Source organism: Oreochromis aureus, linkage group 6, assembly GCF_013358895.1.
Source record: "Oreochromis aureus strain Israel breed Guangdong linkage group 6, ZZ_aureus, whole genome shotgun sequence".
Classification (NCBI taxonomy): domain Eukaryota; kingdom Metazoa; phylum Chordata; class Actinopteri; order Cichliformes; family Cichlidae; genus Oreochromis; species Oreochromis aureus.
Window position 1 is genome coordinate 26,313,188 of NC_052947.1, and position 21,339 is coordinate 26,334,526.

At 38.1% G+C, this 21,339-nt stretch overlaps 1 protein-coding gene across 1 annotated transcript; it reads right to left on the reverse strand.

The window, feature by feature from the left end:
* Nucleotides 1-1,862: 1,862 nt before the first annotated feature.
* Nucleotides 1,863-21,119, reverse strand: LOC116320585 (jupiter microtubule associated homolog 1-like). The gene is made up of 5 exons (XM_031740217.2): nt 20,908-21,119; nt 18,682-18,824; nt 4,199-4,296; nt 3,890-3,917; nt 1,863-3,360 (listed from the first exon to the last, which is right to left on the reverse strand). The coding sequence occupies exons 1-5, from the start codon at nt 20,961-20,963 to the stop codon at nt 3,227-3,229; spliced, it is 459 nt and encodes a 152-aa protein (XP_031596077.1). The 5' UTR covers nt 20,964-21,119; the 3' UTR covers nt 1,863-3,226.
* Between the last annotated feature and the right edge of the window lie 220 nt (nt 21,120-21,339).

Here is a 21,339-nt window from a genome sequence, read left to right on the forward strand (position 1 = left end):
TAGATCTCCAGTGCCAACAGCACTCATGCAGCCTCAAACAATAACGTCACACCACCATGCTTGACTGTAGGGAAGACTCATCAGACTCTGTACTCCTCACCTGTTTGCAGCCACACACCCCTGATACCATCTGAACCAAATAAGTTTATCTTGGTCTCATCAGACCATAGGTAATCTATGTCCTTAATCTACTTGTCTTCAGCAAACTGTGGGCTGTCTTGTGCATTATCTTTAGAAGAGGCTTCCTTCTGGGATGACAGCCATGTGATGGCTATTCAGCGTATTGGGTATATTCTTATAGCTTAGGTCATCTTTATGTGAAGTAATCTGTCTTTCAGATCCTCAGAGAATTCTTTGCCATGATGTGCCATGTTAAACTTCCAGTAACCAGTATGAGAGAGTGTGAGAACAATAACACCAGATTTAACACACCTGTTCCCCATTTGCACCTGAGACCCTGTAACACTAATGAGCCACATGACACCAGGGAGGGAAAATGGCTAATTGGGCACAATTTGGACATTTTCATTTAGGGGTGTACACACTTTTGTTACCAGGGTTTTAGGCAATAATGGCTGTATGTTGAGTTATTTTAAGGTGACATCAAATTTACAGTGTTATACAAGCTATAAACTGACTACTTTACATTGTATCAAAGTGTCATATCTTCAATGTTATCCCATGAAAAGATATAAAATATTTACAAAAAATGTAAGGGGTGTACTCACTTTTGTGAGATATTATATCAACAGGTGCACTAGAGGGGCAACAATCTGACAAGGCCCAACTCAGCCGCATCATTTTTTCCACTTTGTTTTTCGGGGTGTCTTTAAATACAGCCCTCTGTAGGCTGATAATTTCCGTTTCCATGATGTGGCATCCTTTCGTTCCTAACACACTACCCAGTCGATAACATTACGCTGAAATCTGATGTGTTATCAGAGCGTTCGTTAAGTTTCTTGTAACTTAAAGACCACGTGTGCTGCCTGGTACTTTTTTGGTATTTCTAAAGGCTTTTATGCAACGCAGTCTGTTCAGCACGTGGTCAGAGTCACATAAAAATAAGAATGCAACACATCAGATTGTCTTTTACTTCTTTCAATCAGGTTTTGTTAAGTGTGATTGTTTTATATTTGTGTAACCACTAATTGCTACAACCATTAAAATGTTTGACCAATACTTTATATACTTTTATAATACTTAGTTTACATTTTGTGTCATGTTTATTATCACTGTTCCATTTTTAATGGTAAACAAACATATTTTTGCCCTCAAAACATACCGCTTGACTTCTGTACTTGACTCTGGGACTGTCACTCCGGTGGTACTTTAAATTCTGTATAAGTGATGAAAATTACCCATAACCTCAGCTACACACCTATAGTATCAGTTTGAAAGTCCTTGTGCATTCATAAGATTATCAGAAAAGTTGATCGCAGACCTTAAGGTCAAGATCACTGAGATTCAACCTAATCCAAGTTATTAAGAAGATGCAGCTATGGTATCAATTCCAAAATCCAAGCGATTTTCTTCTTGAGTTGTCTCATTGACAACATTTTCAGAAAACTTGACCTCTGACCTTGAGGTCAAGGTCACAGCTTCCAACTCCACCACGATTTTTAGTAGAAACACCAATCCTACATCTCCTCGTTCTCACATTCACAAACTTTGGGCGACCATACCCCACCAACCTTTTATAGCTGAGGGGTAAAACCCAAATACTGTTAAACTCATAGCTCAAGGTGTAACTGTTCAAATGATATTTTATTTTATTAATGAGGCAAATTAGTGGCTGCCATGTAAAGTTTTTTTTCCCCCAAGTGAAATGAACTAACAGCCACTACAAATATACAAACACACCCGATGGTCAAAACTGATTTAATGTCAATGTCCACTTGTGCCATTTATTGATTTTAAATTTCAGCAGTGACTTACATCCAGCAACAGGAAATGGTATGATGCAAGCGCTGCATCATAATAAACATAAGAGAAAGACACCACACTAAACAATGCAAACTTAAAATGCAGATTTTCTTGCATGACAGCTTGCTGCCATGCAGGTGACTCGAGAGGACAGAAGCAAGAAGAATTTTGGTTGGAATAATGCCACGTGAAAGTTACAGAAAGATTGTTTTTAGATTTCCAGTGAGCAAGAATACCAACTAATGTATAAAAGGGGGAGAGCAGTGAAAAGAAGGCTGGGTTGTCATAAGGTCACTTGTCAAATCTAGGATGGGTTTACCAGGAACACAGTTGTCGGGACTATAAACAGTCCATGGATTTTCAATGCAAATGCAATGGAAAAAACACCCATCTGTGATACTGGTAGGATGCAATTAAGAAACCCAACCTTGTTTGATGCTGTAGCCTAACACACAAACAGGCGCACTTTAGAGTAAAATTTGGAGTAAATTTTACCTATAAAAACACGGGGCACTTAAAACCGGCACTGGGGTTACAATAATCTAATGCTCGAGACAGTAGCAAAAACGGCTTGTTCCAACTTTCTTTTGTTTTTTTGTTTTGTTTTTTTATTTTACCTGGCATGTGACCCTACAGTACTCAACTGAAGACAAATGTCTGCATTTTCCAGATCATTAATGACAGTAATTTATGAGAATCCTGTGGATAATACTATAATCATTAGAAAGAGTCCAACTTCATGCAACAACAAGAACAAGAATTGTTTCACAAAAAAAGAAAACAAAGTATTAAACAGATTAAACGGAAGAAAATTCACAGTTATGTTTCTTCTCACATTCATACGTTAAAGACTGGACATGCATGCAAGATGGGGTCAAAGATCAACACGGAGCAAAAGCTTTTTTCCTTTGCTTGTGTTCGACAAAATGCTTCTCTATTCATTCACAGCTTGTGCTGTTGCATTAAAGTTAGGGGAGATTTACCATTTGGCTGATGTGAGAAATGTGAGCCTTGTACCCTACCTAACAGGTCAAATGCATTTCAGAGGTAAAGGCAGACTTTGAACCGTATACATAGAAATACATAAAGTGCTTCTGTCAAAATAAACAAACAATAAAAACAGTACAAAACGGTTTTCAAAAAAGAGGTATCAAAACAATGCACTTGGGGGTGTGGAGGAGACTGGTTACTGCTGGACATCAGAGGATTCCTGCAGGACAGACAAATGAGCTGGGGATTCTTGCTTTAAATAAAAAAGATGTTCGAAGATGAATGGAGGTAAGGAGGGGTAGTCGAGTGGCTTTCAACCAAGGATCAGGCTGGACTTGCCCCCCGGGGGGTTTCGGCGGCCAGATGGTAGTCCTGCAGTGGGTTCCTCAGCCTGGGGGGCCTCATCTTGCTGCTCTGGAACTGCTTCAGGCTCAGCAGCACTGTTTTCTGAGCATCAAAAGACAGTTTATAAAATAAATGAGGAAATGCTCCCTTATGACTTCTTCTTGAAAGCAGTCTGTGTGTCAAGTTTATCGTGTTCACTCTCTAAACAAACTATGAATGCCATTCGATGTGGGTGTTTCCTGTTGTTTTCAGTTTACTCTCCAATTCAAATCAACTGCAGATAACAATAATTTGCTTCTCCTGCCCTGTTTTCAAATGAACACTAAGCTTTAAGGTTTTTTTTTTTGCTTTGCACATACTTTTAGCCTCATTTAGTTTCCCATGGTAAACTGGTTCTACAACTCAAAGTTCAAGCAGACCATTAAACTTTATGTATAGTGAATTCAGGGGAGGACTGGGGGAGTCTGGGGGAATAATAATATTACCATGTCAGTGTTTCTTTCCCTCTCCTTTCTGTGTATGTGTTGTATGCATTATATTAAAACTGACTTGGATAAATGTGCCAACAGTTGGGGTGCAGGGAGGTTTTGAACTAAAATAACGACGATGTGATCAAGAAACAGGCTCTTACCATTTTCACGTACAGAGATATCTCCATCCTAATCAAGATAAGCAGAAAAGAAAGGATAAATGTTTGACACCTTCATAAAGGAATTTTGTACAACTTGAATCTGTTTTGATGGACAAACGCACATTCACAGCGCAGTTCACTAGCACTAGTTACAATCCAAGTGTCATTTGGTAATTTCTCAAAAGGAAGAAGAAGAGGAAAACATTGATACTTTAAATAGTTTGGACTTTAGCTGTTTCTTGCTGTTTGTTTGGCCTCAAGTTTCACTTCCTTTCTATGCGCAACTCATGATCTGAGCCTTTGTCTTACTGTGGTGGGGGTGTCCCCCAAGTGACTGGTGGTATGATTTCCTCCTCTCCTCAGGGGGGCCGATGGTTCTCCACACAGCACACCTGTTGGTTTCCCGCCTAAAAGAGGAATGAAATATTGGGAATAATGAGAAAGACAATCCCAGTTTAAATAAACACGCATTATGTGTGCGTGTGTGTTGAGCTGTTTCAGTCTGGACTGCAGAGCTGGACAGAGAGGCAGACAGACAAATGGGACTATCCCTTATCACTGTCTCAAGCATTGTGTTTTAATGATCGACCAGAGGCAAATAAAAAGGCATCTCAAAAAACATCACTGAATAACAACATCTGAGAATTGAGGCATTAAAACTTCTCTGAGGCAATGAGACCCAGGAGATTAAAAAAAAACCCAAACCGAGCCAACTGTCAGACACGCCTGACTGACACAATCCTCCACACTTCATTATTCACAGATTTTCTACAAAATCTAATTGAAAAAAACAAAACAAAAAAACAACGACACCCAAATTAGAGAGCATTGATCGACACATCCAAATGCAGCCAAATGCAAATATGTAATAAATGGCCTAAATACAAGCAGATAAATTATACATTTTCAGTTTCCCCTGAAATATTTTTCAAGTAACAAATGACATTTGTGAGGACAGGAAATAACAATCTCATGATAGAAGCTACTCAAACAGCTGCGCACTGACTGGACTCCTACATATGACTTTCCACTTTTCTATTGTGCTCTGGGGAAATTTGACCTTTTTTTTTTTAGTTACACTTTCGCACGAAATGTCCATCTTATAACAACCATTTTCACACTGAGGTTAATTTAGATGCGCAGTCATGTTCTCCTGCGTAGGCCACTTTTACTGTGTAGGCCATTTCCTTTTCGCCTCCAGGGGGTTTCTGATTCATTCTCAGTACCCTTATTCACAAGCCTAACAGCAACACATGTGTCTGTCAGTTTCGGAATAAATAACGGCTATTCAGAAATACTGTCTATCAGCACATGATTGGGGGTAGAGAAAAAGGCCAAAAAGACAGAGCAAATTTACATTTTTATCATTTGTTCTCACGGAACAAAAGAGGTCCTATTCTCCAAATCGACAACAGCTTAATATCGAATGTGACATTTCAACTACGTAATATGAACTTCTTAAACTTTTCAGTATTATTATTTTTTGCACATTTATTATATCAGATAAAAGGTACCAGCTTACCGTCATCACATTTTATAACACATTCTAAAGGACCAACTGAATTTTTGGCTGAATGAATGCTTGCAAATCCTGCTAACGTCACATCTCTTGGTGTCACCGGCACCGATGCTGGTGAGATGGCCATCAGTGCTACTCTGCAGCCACCTAGTAGATACACCTATGGTATAAATTCTCCTTGTTCCCAAGTTATTGCATTCACAGGATTTTCAGAAAACGTGACGTTATGAGGTGATGATAAACTCAGGGTTCGTGCGCCGCCTTTTTCAGGGTCAAATTCAAGCACTTTTAAGCACTTTCAAGGTCCCTTTTCAAGCTTTTCCAGCACCCCCGCCCGCCCCCAAAAGAAAAGAAAAGAATGCATGTTTCAATTGCATCACCTCAGTAAGACCATGTGAAAAGACACCTTTGCTCCCCTTTTGTTAAGACATAGAAAAATACCCACATAAAAATACTGCAAAAGGAAGCGTCGCCTTATATACATAGTGTATAAACTCAAAATGCACATTTCACTTAAAAATTAAGATGTGAAAATGTGAACAAATCAACTTGTTAGATATTCTTCTCCTGTTGAAAAAACAACAACAACAAAACAAAACAGAAATAAGTCTTCTCATCAGATATTGATGCTTCTTTCCTGTGTGACAAAAAATAGATGTTTGTTTGTTTGTTTTTAAGTTAATTCCCAATAAAACTGTTTTATTGCTAACTACATTGCTGTCTGTATTATTGCTGAAGTCCTAAATGATCACCTTTAAAGTGTTTGTGCTAATAACATCATGTCAGACAGGCATGGAGAACAGCACTGACTGAGAGGCTTTGAACAGATCACATAGTTCAATTCAACATATAAGACTTTAAGAATGCACAAGCATCTACTTAAAATCTAATTTATCATCCGTGATATTATTATGTACAATTCAATGTATTTTGTTCATCTCCCTTAAATAAACAGGCAGCCTTAAAGTATGAAATATTCATATACAAATACACATAAATGTGTGTACTGTCTGAGTGGCTGATAGTGTCCCACAGGCCTCAGTGTGAACTTGAAGACATTTATAATGTTTAAGGAGTTTAATGTGTAGGTGCTGACGATAAACACATTTTGAATGAAAGCCGGGGAACTTTGGTAGCACAGAAACAAGTGGTTATTCTTTGTGACCATATGGATCGGTCCCTCATATTACCATTGTTTCACCCAAAGGCACCAAGTTAATACTTAAAAAGCTGCAGCAATACACACAAATATAAACAGTACTTGGTGACAACTTTGCTTTTAGCCTTTAACCCTCTGGGGTCCAGGGTATAATTGGTCGTTTTTGACTACTTTTGATTTGGCCTCTATATTTCACCTTTACCTTTCACCTTTATTTCAGCACAATTTATCTAAATTCAGACATAATTTAAAATACAAGTAAAAGTGATATTTTTGACTGTAAAACCACAAGCATGTTTAAGGAATCATTTTCATAACTTGAAATGCAAATTGTACATTTTTTAAAAAATATGCACAAGTTTTGCAAACAACAAAGTTATATGGTACTATTTACCTTAAAACAAATGCAGCCAAGGCTCAGACGTTTTTATATAACCATTTAAAACTATTTACAGAACAATCAGGTGCTGCTCATCAAATAAGAAGGCACACAAATTATTTATGCAACTCCAAAAATAGTTTGTGTCCACTATAAGACAGATGAGAACAGCACAGGGATAAACTCTGCAGGTTTGACGGCAGGTGTGTCACTCAGCGTTTACACTGCAATCTGCCTTTGGTGGCTTTTTTTGCAGCAACTGTGACGTTCACTAGTAGAACTGACACACAAAACAAAAAAAACTACACACTAACTACACAAGACAACACACTAACTTGAGACTCCAAACACAGCAAACGTCACAAATCTCTCACGTATCAAAACTCTCTCTCTGTCTTTCGCTCACTCGCTCTCTCTCTTTTCGCGGTCACTCCTAAAACTTCCCCTCTTCCCAAACGACCAAATTGCACATGTTGCCATATCATTTTTGATTGGTCGACATGGTACATTTTCCACCAATAGGGAAGGAGTGTTTTTCTTTTCTTTTTCACTCACAAGCAAAGCGTGTTTGCTAGCGCTCTCCATCGAAAGCGCTTTTTTTTTACCGTTTCTTCCCGGAGTCGCGCCACTGTTTTATTAAAAACAAAAACACCAGTTTTACGTGGCCTATCAACACAGTTTAAACACTGGTATATAGCTTGAAGTCTGCACGTTCGACCCAAGTTGAAATGGAGACTCTGGGTCGACAGAGGGTTAATCAGAAAGCCTTAAGTTAGCTAGTTATGTATCGGGCTAATGTTTAAAGCTTTCACTTGAGTAAATTAACTCATATCACTGCTAAGTAATGTTAGCTAAGTTCACAGCATATTCCATAATAGCGCTGCCATACTGCATCACTCTCAGTGCATTTCAATCATTTCTCCAGCGAGTTTGATAGCTAGCAAAATAATAATCATAATTTTAAAAATTGCATGCGTAACGTACAGGTACTGGAAAATTATTTACTAGCACTCACCTATCATGCGACTGGAGGCGCAAACTCCGCCACTGTCGTTTTCCATCATACACTCATTTAAACAGCAACCTACACAGGTATGTTAGCGCACTCATCCCCGACTGTCCGAGGGAGGGGCGGGGACTACGTTGAAACAGACGCAAGGCATCCCAGGCAGGGAAATTTTGCTTTTACATTTTGCGACTCATTTTATTTTTCTATCTGATAAGAAAACTATTTAATCAGATAGCTATTTGTGGTGAATGAAATACAGTTACATTTTCAAGCACTTTCAAGCACCACATCTGAAATTCAAGCACTTTCCCAACCTTGAAAAGACAACATTAAAATTCAAGCATTTTCAAGGATTTCAAGCACCCGTACGAACCCTGTAAACTAAATCACCCTGTGCACCACTTAACTGGATAGTCAGCAGAGCACTTTCTCTAACAGACTGACTGAGCTCCGTTGCCACAAGGACAGATACAAAAATGTTCTTGTACCTCATTAAATAACTCTTTCTAACATGCTACATTTGTCTAGCAGAGTCATCTGCACTTAAACATTTTACTGCCATTTGTTTTTACTTTCCCCAAATATGTATGGATATAATGGATAAAATATTTGAAACGCAGGAACTGTTTGTCTTTGTAAATCATGAAGTCATGAGTGAGTACTCTAGAGTTTGGGGGTTTAGGTCTGTGCCAATAAGAACATCTGGCTTGTACACACATTACACTTACGCAAGCACTGCTATTAAAAAAATAATTTTAAGCATTTTCATTTTTAAGTATTTGTACTGTATCCTACGCATAACCCACAGGGTAATACTACACATTTTATTTCAAATTACTCTTCCACCTGTAATTTCCATAGTTTGAAGAGTAACTTCTGTGTCAAAATTACATTTACTGCTCACTTTTTATTTTTAGCTACACTTTGCTGGTATTGTTTAGGTCCCATATTTTGCTTTCAGAACTTTCTTAATTCTTTCTGTCAGAGAGTCAACAAGGTGCTGGAAACTCAGAGACGTTGATCCATACTGATGATATGCAATTGCTGCAGATTTGACAGACATCCATAATGGAAATCTTCCGGTTCAGCACATTGCAAAGATGCTCAGGTGAATGATCAGGCAATTTGAGTACAGTGAGCACATTGTTCAAGAAACAAATATGAGATGGTTTGAGCTTTGTGGCATGGCATACTATCCTACAGGAAGCAGCTATAAGAAGATTAGTACATTGTGGTCGTGAAGACATGGAGCATTGTCTGCAAAACTATTCAGGTAGGCCGTTGCATTCAGACAATGCTCAACTGTAGGGCTGTAGTGATTCATCGACACAGTTGATGATGCTGACTTGAAAAATTGTCAGCATGCAATTTTGATGTTGATGCATCATATTCTAAAACCACATAAATATGTTTTTATATCTGCAATACTCTACAGGGAGATATGGGTGTACTCTCTCTCTCTCTCATTGGCTGCGAAGAGTGGACTTAATACTAACAAAGAAAAATGCAGCACAAACAATGGTGAACCAAAGAGAGGAAATCCCAAATAGTTGATTCTGTTTACCTGGATCTAATGAGAGAGTTTTCAATGAGAGACAAGTGGGGATAATGGAAGAAGATCGAGACAGAGACTTCCAAAAGTGTGGGAGAAATTTTACAGAAAACAACTTTCCTTCCACAGTAGCACCACTGCAATGCATGGCCATTTAAAATGTTTGCACCCTGGAGTCACAACACGGCATTTAATCTGTTATTAGACTCAACTGACGTCTCTCAAAATGTAAAAGCACCCACCCACCACTTTAATCACACTCTAGATCTTGTTTTAACATGTGGCATATAAACTGACATTTAATAGTGCCTTCTAAAAAACCCTCGCCTGTCTGATCATTTCCTAATAACATTTAAATTTACAATAATGGATTACACCGTAGTGGGGAGAAGATTTCACAGTAGATGTATTTCTGAAAGTGCTGTAACTAAGTTTAAGAATATAATCCACCCACTGTTGTCATCTTCAATGCCCTGAAGAGCACAGCAGCTACCTGAACGCTACTCCAACAAAGGTTGATTATCTTGTTAATAACTTTGCCTACTCACTACATATAACTCTAGATACTGTAAATACTAAGGCCTCAAATCAGAAGTACTTGACTCCCTGGTGTAACTCTAAAACGCGCACCTTAATGCAGATAACTCGTAAGCTGGAGAGGAAATGGCGTTATACAAATTTAGAAGATCATCATTTAGCTTGGAAGAATAATTTGCTGCTTCATGAAAAAGCCCTCTGTAAAGCTAGAACATCTTCACTGATTGAAGAAAATAAGAACAACCCTAGGTTTCTCCCCTGCACCGTAGTCAGGCTGACAAAAAGTCAGAGCTCTGTTGAGCCAACCATCCCTTTAACGTTAACTAGTAATGACTTCATGAACTTCTTCACAAAAATTTTTTAACCATTATAGAAAAAATGACTCATAATCAACTCACATATGTAATATTATCTACAGCTACTTTCAGTGCCACTGATATTTATTTAGAGTCTTTTTCTCCAATTGATCTTTCTGAGTTAACTTCAGTAATTACTTCCTCCAAACCATCAACGTGTCTTTTAGACCCCATTCCTACAGGACAGCTCAAAGACGTCCTGTCATCAATTAATGCTTCAATCCTAAATATGATCAATGTATCTCTAATAATGGGCTACCACAGGCCTTCAAGCTGGCAGTAGTTAAACCGTCTCTAGACCCAGCAGTCTTAGCTAATTATAGGCCAGTCTCCAACACCTTCCTTTCATATCAAAAGTCCTTGAATGAGTGGTTGTCAAACAGCTAACAGATCATCTGCAGAGGAATGGCTCATTTGAAGAGTTTCAGTCAGGTTTCAGAGCTCATCACAGCACAGAAACAGCTTTAGTGAAGGTTACAAATGATCTTTGTGTGGCCTCTGACGGTGGTATCATCTCTTGTCCCGCTAGACCTCAGTGCAGCGTTCGATACTGTTGATCATAATATTCCATTAGAGCGATTAGAGCACGCTGTAGGTATTACAGGTACTGCGCTGCAGTGGTTTGTATCATATCTATCTAAAAGACTCAAATTTGTTCATGTAAATGGAGAGTAGTCTTCACAAACTTAGGTTAATTATGGAGATCCACAGGGTTCAGTGCTAGGACCAATTCTGTTTATATTATACATGCTTCGCTTAGGCAGTATCATCAGAAGACATAGTATACATTTTCACTGCTATACAGATGACACCCAACTTTATCTATCCATGAAGCCAGATAACACACACAAATTAGACACCAATTAAATTGCAAGAATGTCTTAAAGACATAAAGACCTGGATGGCCGCTAACCTTCTGCTTCTAACTTCAGATAAAACTTATGTTATTGTACTCGGCCCTAAAATTCCTAGAAATATGGTATCTAACCAGATACTTAGTCTGGATGGCATTACCTTGGCCTCCAGTAACACTGTCATTTTCACAATGTCAGTCATTTTTCCCCAGGATATGTCATTCAAAGCAAATATTAAACAAATACGTAAGACTGCTTTCTTCCATTTGCACAATATCTCTAAAATTAGAAATATCTTGTCTCAGAGGGACTCTGAAAAACTAGTTCATGTATTTATTACTTCTAGGCTGGACTACTGTAATTCTTTATTATCAGGATGTCCTAAAAGCTTCGTGAAAAGCCTTCAGTTAATCCAAAATGCTGCAGCAAGAGTACTGACAGGGACAGAGAGAGCATATTTCTCCTATATTGGCTTCCCTTCGTTGGCTCCTTGTTAAATCCAGAATTGAATTCAAAATCCTGCTCCTAACATACAAGGTCTTAAATAATCAGGCCACATCTTATCTTAATGACCTTAAAGTACCATATCACCCCACTAGAGCACAACACTGCAGGCTTACTTGTTTTTCCTAGAGTATTTAAAAGTAAAATGGGAGGCAGAGCCTTCAGTTTTCAGGCCCCTCTTCTGTGGAACCAGCTTCCAGTTTGGATTTGGGAGGCACATGCTATCTCTACTTTTAAGATTAGGCTTAAAACTTTTCTTTTGGCTAAAGCATAAAGTTAGGGCTGGATCAGGTGACCCTGAATCCTCCCTTAGTTATGCTGCAACAGGCGTAAGCTGCTGGAGGATTCCCATGATGCATTGACTATTTCTTCTTCAGTCACTTTTCTCACTCACTACAGTGGCTTGCAAAAGTATTTGGCCCCCTTGAACTTTTCCACATTTTGTCACATTACAGCCACAAACATGAATCAATTTTATTGGAATTCCACGTGAAAGACCAATACAAAGTGGTGTACATGTGAGAAGTGAAACGAAAATCATACATGATTCCAAATATCTTTTACAAATAAATAACTGAAAAAGTGGGGTGTGCGTAATTATTCAGCCCCCTGAGTCAATACTATGTAGAACCACCTTTTGCTGCAATTACAGCTGCCAGTCTTTTAGGGTATGTCTCTACCAGCTTTGCACATCTAGAGACTGAAATTCTTGCCCATTCTGCTTTGCAAAACAGCTCCAGCTCAGTCAGATTAGATGGACAGTGTTTGTGAACAGCAGTTTTCAGATCTTGCCACAGATTCTCGATTGGATTTAGATCCGGACTTTGACTGGGCCATTCTAACACATGGATATGTTTTGTTTGAAACCATTCCATTGTTGCCCTGGCTTTATGTTTAGGGTCGTTGTCCTGCTGGAAGGTGAACCTCCGCCCCAGTCTCAAGTCTTTTGCAGACTCCAAGAGGTTTTCTTCCAAGATTGCCCTGTATTTGGCTCCATCCATCTTCCCATCAACTCTGACCAGCTTCCCTGTCCCTGCTGAAGAGAAGCACCCCCAGAGCATGATGCTGCCACCACCATATTTGACAGTGGGGATGGTGTGTTCAGAGTGATGTGCAGTGTTAGTTTTCCACCACACATAGCGTTTTGCATTTTGGCCAAAAAGTTCCATTTAGGTCTCATCTGACCAGAGCACCTTCTTCCACATGTTTGCTGTGTCCCCCACATGGCTTGTGGCAAACTGCAAACGGGACTTCTTATGGTTTTCTGTTAACAATGGCTTTCTTCTTGCCACTCTTCCATAAAGGCCAACTTTGTGCAGTGCACGACTAATAGTTGTCCTATGGACAGATTCCCCCACCTGAGCTGTAGATCTCTGCAGCTCGTCCAGAGTCACCATGGGCCTCTTGGCTGCATTTCTGATCAGCGCTCTCCTTGTTCGGCCTGTGAGTTTAGGTGGACGGCCTTGTCTTGGTAGGTTTACAGTTGTGCCATACTCCTTCCATTTCTGAATGATCGCTTGAACAGTGCTCCGTGGGATGTTCAAGGCTTGGGAAATCTTTTTGTAGCCTAAGCCTGCTTTAAATTTCTCAACAACTTTATCCCTGATCTGTCTGGTGTCTAAATCCAATCCAGAATCTGTGGCAAGATCTGAAAACTGCTGTTCACAAACGCTGTCCATCTAATCTGACTGAGCTGGAGCTGTTTTGCAAAGAAGAATGGGCAAGGATTTCAGTCTCTAGATGTGCAAAGCTGGTAGAGACATACCCTAAAAGACTGGCAGCTGTAATTGCAGCAAAAGGTGGTTCTACAAAGTATTGACTCAGGGGGCTGAATAATTACGCACACCCCACTTTGCAGTTATTTATTTGTAAAAAATGTTTGGAATCATGTATGATTTTCGTTCCACTTCTCACGTGTACACCACTTTGTATTGGTCTTTCACGTGGAATTCCAATAAAATTGATTCATGTTTGTGGCTGTAATGTGACAAAATGTGGAAAAGTTCAAGGGGGCCAAATACTTTTGCAAGCCACTGTATGTGTTAATAGACCTCTCTGCACCAAATCACACTTATTATTAATCTCTGGCTCATGTCTATTATCCTGTCTTTCATCTCTCACCCCAACTGGTCACGGCAGATGGCTGCCCCTCCCTGAGCCTGGTTCAACTGGAGATTCTATCTGTAAAATGGGAGTTTTTCCTTCCCACTGTCGCCAAAGTGCTTGTTCATATGATTGTTGGGTTTTTCTCTGTATGTATTATTGTAGGTTCTACCTTACAATATATGAGGCAACTGTTTTTGTGATTTGTCGCTGTATAAATAAAATTGAATTGCATTGAATTAATTGACTAATCAAAAAAAAAATCATTGGCAGAGTAGTTTACTGCCCTACTCAACTGGTACTAAGACACCCAAAGTGTACATTCCACCACCAGGTTAAACCACTGATACAAGTCAGTATTTATTTAGTATTTATCCTAATGCACAGTCCAACAGGTGTACCTAATAAAGTGACCATGAGTTCTGAACATAGTGAGCACAAAAATGTGTTTTTTTCAGATAGAATGCCAGTTGCTTTATTTCCCGATAGTCTAGACTTTACAGCATTGATGACATCACAGGATTACAATAAATCCACTTCTGAGAAAGAACAAGGAAGCTTTTATGATAATTAGTTTATGTGAATGTGTACTTTGAGCTTATAAAAGCATACAGTGGAGAACCGTGAAGTGAAACAAAAAAATTTGACATTTGGTCAATGAAAAATAAACAGATAATTTTATTTCTAATCATTCTATTACCTCAGTCTTGGTATTTCACGGAGTTGTTTTATCATAGTAGTAACATTACTTGTTACCTAAAATAAAAATTTGTTAGGTAATTTGTTACACTACTCACTGTATCACTTTTGTGTTACTCCACAATATTTTCTGAGTTGCACTTTCACACAATTGCCTGTACGTAATCTAAACCTTAGGCTACAAGCCCAAACAAGGGCACAAATTACTACTCTAATGAAGAGATACACAAGCTGTTTCTTTAAGATTTAACACAAAGACAACAGCAAAGTTAAACACCAGCCCAGAGAGTACTTTGCAGCGGCAGCCACTCGACTGTAGAAACAGCCAAAGTTACGAACTAAGGCTAAGGAGAAATATAAGTAATGCGGATATCTCCACTTCTAAAAAGCTGTAAACTACTCTTCCATTTTCCTTTTCCAAGCACACCAACTGGAATCAGCTGACTGTGCGGAAGTATGTGAAAAAAAAATTCCATGTCTGACTTTTTTTTCCCCCCCTTTATAAATTACTCATTGTGGAAATAATTGAAGAAACCATGCTTGGCATTCATTTGTTACTTTTTTGATTTGTAAATATAATTTGATTACTGAATTCAGTAAAATAACGTTACATTACTGTGTTAAACAAAGATGTAATGTGATACCATACCACTCCACATGTCTCTGTAAACACATAAATCTCTTACTCTCTCTCTTCTCTTTGACAAACATGCTGTGGTAGTTGCAGGTCAGGTCAGGTAAGTAAGCAGAAAAAAGAAACCTGCTCAGTGACTGAGTAAATCACTTCTTGAAAGGAGAAGGAAATATACTTGAGCCTGCTAATTCGAAGAAGACCTTACTCTGCTTAATCAAAGTTCAAAACATCTCAGGACAAGTGTCTCACTTCTCAAAACACCAAAACACAGAGAAGTAAAAGGAGGAAATGAAAGATGGGGCTTGAGTGAATTATATCCAGCTTAAACTTTCAGAACAAAGAGAGGACTATTACTTTTAACCACTCAATATGAGAAGTAAAAAAGGAGGAAGGAACTGTGTGGAAGCTTTTCTTGCATTTGGTATGAAATTATACCGGACTTTAAAAGATCCTGTAGGTACTATAGTATTACTCAAATCTTTATTGTGTGGCTCAGAAGATGAAAAGACTGTTAATACTAAACTACTCTTTATGGTTAATTAAATTCCCCCATATATTAATAGAACCTTGAACATTTCCTGATGTAGGCTTCCTGATGGTCAGCAACTTTCTTGGTGAAGTGTATTTTACACTGATGTCATCACATGGTTATTCACGTCTCTGGACTTTCCACCGACACACCATTGTATGTAATACTTCCTACCACTCCTTTTACAGGCCTATCAAAACAGTGTCTAGCTTCTGTTGCAAAAAGGTATCCAGAGCCCATTTCCCCAAACAATACAAGGATAAATTTACTAATGACAATTTATAATATATTTCTAATATCATACATTAAAAACTGTTTCACTAGAGACCCTGAGATCTTCAAATTTACAGTAGACATTCAGTATTGAAGAGCCATTTTTGTAGCAAAGACAATAATGTTTAAAATATAACCTGGAAACATTCAGAGGCCAGTCAAGAATGTTCTGTCACAATAAACTTGGACTTACAGTTTTATTTTGATTTTTTCCAAAGGTCAGAAAGCATGAGAAATGCTTGTGCTAGCTCTATGCGTAATAGACCTCTTTTCTAAGATGTACTTTTAAAATTATGTTGATGTTTAAATAATTTATTTTCTTTTTAGGTGTGTCTGGTGCACACTTGGGGAAAATGCTCTGGAACAAGAGAAGTAAATAAAAATTGCAATACCTAGCATCATATTTACCTCATGTCTAGTTTCATTTCCTTTTTCCTGTTTTTTTTTTTTGTTGTTGTTGTGCATCAATCCACATTTAGGAAAGTACACTTAAGGGCAAAAGTCTACATACCATTGTCATGTGCATGAATGTCATGGTAAGTTTGGTTTTTCTATCAATTCTTTGAACTTCTGTTTTTCAGGATGGAATGATTGTACAGCATACATCTTTAATGATTAAAAAAAATACAAGAATTGGGTGCACAAGTTTTCATTTGTTTTGGACTTTCTCTAATCCATTTAGAATGGCCTACCCAAAGCCCCGACCAACCCTTTTTAACTCTATTGACGATTTGTGAATTATGCCTAAAAGCCGAGTCTGTGCCAGGAAACACACCAATGTAAAAGCTCTATGAGCCAAAACGAGCGGTCAAATATCCAGCCAAAATTATGCCAGAAGCCTAATTACATTTGGCCCGCGAAGCCATGCCAAATTACTATTAGAGCTGGCCTACTGGTATTATACAGCTAATATATATATCGTTTAGTATTAAGCTTTGCTTGTTCCATATTCAGTTTTTCAGCAAAACTTGTTTGAGTCCATAAGAAAAGATTCATTCTTATATCTGGAGGAAGATTTTTTTTTCAATAAAATATTAATGTTAGCCCACGACTTTGTTCCAGTTTTGAATTTTGGCCCACTGTGTATTTGAGTTTGACACCCCTGTTCTACACAGTTCTTACAAGTTCATAGAAATTTCTGTTCAATTAGAAACAAGTATTTGAGTTGATGATTGTAATTTTTATACAGTTGTTGTGATTTGTATTTTAACAACTTTCTGATTAATTTTTGTTTCCGTTACAATATTATACTTTAATGTATAATATTGTAAAGGAAACAAAACATTAAAAAACTGCTCTCTTTTTTTATTCGGGCTACTTAAAATTATTTTGGGCTACCAAAAACTGAAGAGTGCCTGCCCGAAGGGCTACCAGAGATTTTGAAATTTTGCGAGCTCTGGGTATGTCTTAAAAACATAAAGGCCTGGATTACTTCTTGTTTCCTACGTCTCAATTCAGACATTTGAAGTTATTGTACTCTGTCTTAACAATCTTCGGAACATGTTGTCTAACCAGATACTTCTCTTTAGCCTGCAGTCATTTTTGATCAGAATATGTCCTTCAACATGCAGATTAAACAAATATGTAGGACTTCATTCATTCACTTTACATGTTTCAGAGTGATGCTGGAAAGCTAGCTTGTACATTTATTACTTCTAGGCTGGACTTCTGTAAATCCTTACTAACAGGTTGCTCTAAACGCTCCCTGAAAAGCCTTCAGTTTCTATAGAATGGTGCAGTGGAAGTTGTGACAGAAACTATGAAAAGAAACCACTGCTGTTCTCCCATGGCTCTGTTCTAACAGAGCACTTCACTCTCAGAATGCAGGCTTATTTAAAGTTCGTAGAGTTTTTTAGAAGTAGAATCAGGGCCACAGCCTTCAACTAACAGGTCAATCTACTATGGAACCAGCTCCCAGTTTGGATTTGGGAGCAGACACCCTCTCTACTTTTTGATTAGGCTTAAAACATTCCTTTCTGACAAAGCTTATTAGTTAGGACTGGGTCAAGTTACCCTGAACCATTCTTTAGTTATGCTGTAATAGCCTTAGGTTACTAAGTGGGTTCCTGTGATCTACTGAGTATTTCTTCTTCACTCATCACGTTTTATTTCCTGTGTGTTTATACACCACTACTGCATTTAATATACTGTAGTTTTGTAAACAATTAATGAGTAATTATTAAACTCTGGTTCTCCTCTTTTTTTCCTCTCACACCCAACCGCAAGTGGTTGCTCATAGGGGCTTGTCTGATTGTTGAGGGTTTTTTGTCTAATATTACAGGGTCTTCACCCTACAATATAAAATTGCCACTATTGTGAAATGGGGCAATAAAAATAATTTAATTAAATGAAAAAGGCCATTCTGAAAATTTTTATTTTAAATAATAAACCCTGTGCTTCAACAAGGAATTGAAGCAGTCAAAACTACACAAATATTCAAGATTTCTGCAAACTTGTTGATTACGAGACAAACACTTTTGGTCCAATATATAACCTGCTGTGTGAAATATCATGACTGGAAACAGACTCTGGAAAAACCAAATATCTGTAAACTTGCTTGTTGTTATCACTGGTTTTCTAACACCTAAGAGAAATTTTCTAAATAAGATAGCTATGGCAATGGCAAATTGAGCTGTAGGTTTTTTGACAAAAGCAACATATGTGCAGATGTGATGCAGATATTACCTGGTGGGTTGTTCCTTCGATTAGCATAAGGGTCCTCTGGCTCAGCAAAAACGCTAGAGGCCATCTTGTTTTTCCGGACAGGTGGCTTCTCCTCATCTGCACCAAGCGAAATGTTGGAGCCACCACCAGGAGGGCGCAAAACCCTGGAAAGAGAGAGATTATTCTGTTTCTTCTCACTTTTCTACCAATATTTCTATGTATTTATTAAATGCTATGCTTTAGAGTTAATGCTTCGCTTATACTCATGTCAATAAAATTCAGTGAATCGTGTTTTGGCTCATACAATAATGAGCGTCCCAGTGGGGGGAGTGTGTAAGAGTCACGACTACAGGTTTTTTTAATTAACTAAAACAAAACTGAAAACTAACATGTTAGGTTCATTCCAGGAAGGAAACATGGATCCCTTGGGCATTGAGCAGGAAGGTCAGCCAACAAAAAAATCTGCCATATGAAAAATGCAGATCTACCTGCTGTGGGGACACTGACAATACTGAAACTAATAAACTAATGAAAACAAAACAAAATAACTAAACCGAAATAAGCAAAGCCGCTTGTGAAACTAACTGAAACTAAAAATTCTTAATGAAACATAAAATAAAAGTGAAAACATAAAACTAGATTTACCCCAGTAATGAATCAGACAGATTTATTATACTAAGCGATGTGGTTTATGTACATCTGCCAGATTTTAAGTGGTAAAGAAAGAAATGTAAATTAGTAAATGGCTAAAATTTTCTTAAGACCACATAACCGCACAACTCAGTTGCTGTTTCGAATATCATACACAGAGACAGACCTGGGAGATATATCTATCAAATAAATGTATCACCCAAAACCTGGGATCTATAGATGTGATATCATGATATTTAAAGAGTTTAGTAGGATTCTGAGACCCAGAACTATCCACATGTAGACTAAAATTCATAAATACAACAATGTTCAGTATATAATTGGTGCAATATAATCTGTTGCTCAAGATCATCAGAAATGTATGATCTACAGAAAAAACCCAGTCTATTATGGAATTCTACTAAAGAACTTTGGGTAATGGGCAGAGGTAAATCTGCGATATATAAAGTTATTGCAATAAAGGTATAATCTACATTTATCTGAAAGTAAGAACAGTACTGAAAAAACAAACAAGCAAAACTGGAAAAATATAGTTTTAGAAAATAATAGGCGCCGTTTCAAATTCAATAATGTATGGCATGTATGGTGCACTACAACAATGAAATATAATAATGACAATAATTATTACTAACCTGTGATTTATGTGAAATATCATGCTAGTTATTATGCTTGAAAAGAGGCTAGGCTATTTAACAGTGTTAAATATGTGGCTTTTACCTTAAGACCAGGTGTGGCATATACGTGTTTATGGTTTGTGTATAAATGATGGGTGTCTGAATTCCTTAATTCTTTAAATATTGTGAAAGTAAATATTTTTTAATCCTCGCATGTCCTACATTTTAATTATGGTGCTATTGAATTTGCTACAATAACCATATAACTTTCTGAAAACTCATTCGTTTAAATAGTGCTAATTGTGTTTTTTTTTTTTATCTTGGTCTTAAATCAGATGTTCAATGCATCTAATAAATGAATACAATACACGTGAAATTCAGTGTAGGGTCTATATGATGTCAGGTGTGGCCAGCAGTAACATGGCCCTCGCCTCAATCAGACCATATGCAAGACAGACTAAAGCGTGTCTTACTGCACCTCCGATAATAATCTCGCTTCCTGATCAGAAATCTGCGGGAACCCCACCCAGCTGAATGAATATATATCTTTACTCCCCTGCGTTTTCCAAACAATAATCACAAAATACTCAAGAAGGAAATGCAGTACAAACACACGAAGGCATAAAAGGCCTCGGAACCACGATTAGTCTGCATCAGCTCGCTAAGCATCTTCTCTCCACAAAAGGCAGCGGTACAGGCGTGTTGTCTTGCTAACTAACGTTCACGTTCGAATGCTATATCCGGATGGGCAAAATAGGAAGGCGTGGTAGCAAGCTTTATAATTGTATCGTCGACGGCTTTACTTTCAAACTATATCTAGGCGCTTTAGTAACAATTACAGGCAGGGGCACCAACAAAACGGTCGTCTATTTTTCTCCGTTAGCCTATGTGTCGCGTTGGGGTAAAGTCAGAGGATACTGGACTTGTTGGCTTCATGGTGGATGGCTAACGGATACACATAGGTCTGAACGACGCCTTTTACCTGGAACTGCTTTTAGCACCGGGCTCCATCCCTTGAAATGTCGTAGTAGTCGTCATTTTTGCACAAGATGTCGTACAGTATGTATAAGTCTATCAGTATACAAGTAAACTACACTCTCATAAGCAGTATTTCACCACCTCATCACTATCCACCCTAGCTGGTGGCTCCCAGTCAACCTGCTTCCAGTCTGAGAGGACCAGTGTGGAACTAAACGACGAAAGAGATCTCACTTCCGGCTGTTGTTTCAAAATAAAATAAGACAACTGTGGAAGAAAAAGGGCTGCGGTTCTGTGATTCAGTTAGCTCACGTGAAACTGTATATTATTGTGCTTAGGAATGCAAATTTTGCAGCTGAGGAGTTGCTCTTTGCTATCTAACCTTTAACAAAAATGACACCTTCGAATTTAAATTTGAAACCAATTTTCATATTTC

What these genes read in the sequence shown, in the direction of transcription:
- LOC116320585 (XM_031740217.2), bottom strand. Translation starts at nt 20,963, where the DNA reads ATGACGACTACTACGACATTTCAAGGGATGGAGCCCGGTGCTAAAAGC. An exon ending in TCGAAGGAACAACCCACCAG is followed by an intron (nt 4,297 to 18,681) that starts GTAATATCTGCA and finishes TTCCTCTTTTAG; the next exon opens with GCGGGAAACCAACAGGTGTG. An exon ending in TATCTCTGTACGTGAAAATG is followed by an intron (nt 3,361 to 3,889) that starts GTAAGAGCCTGT and finishes TTTGATGCTCAG; the next exon opens with AAAACAGTGCTGCTGAGCCT.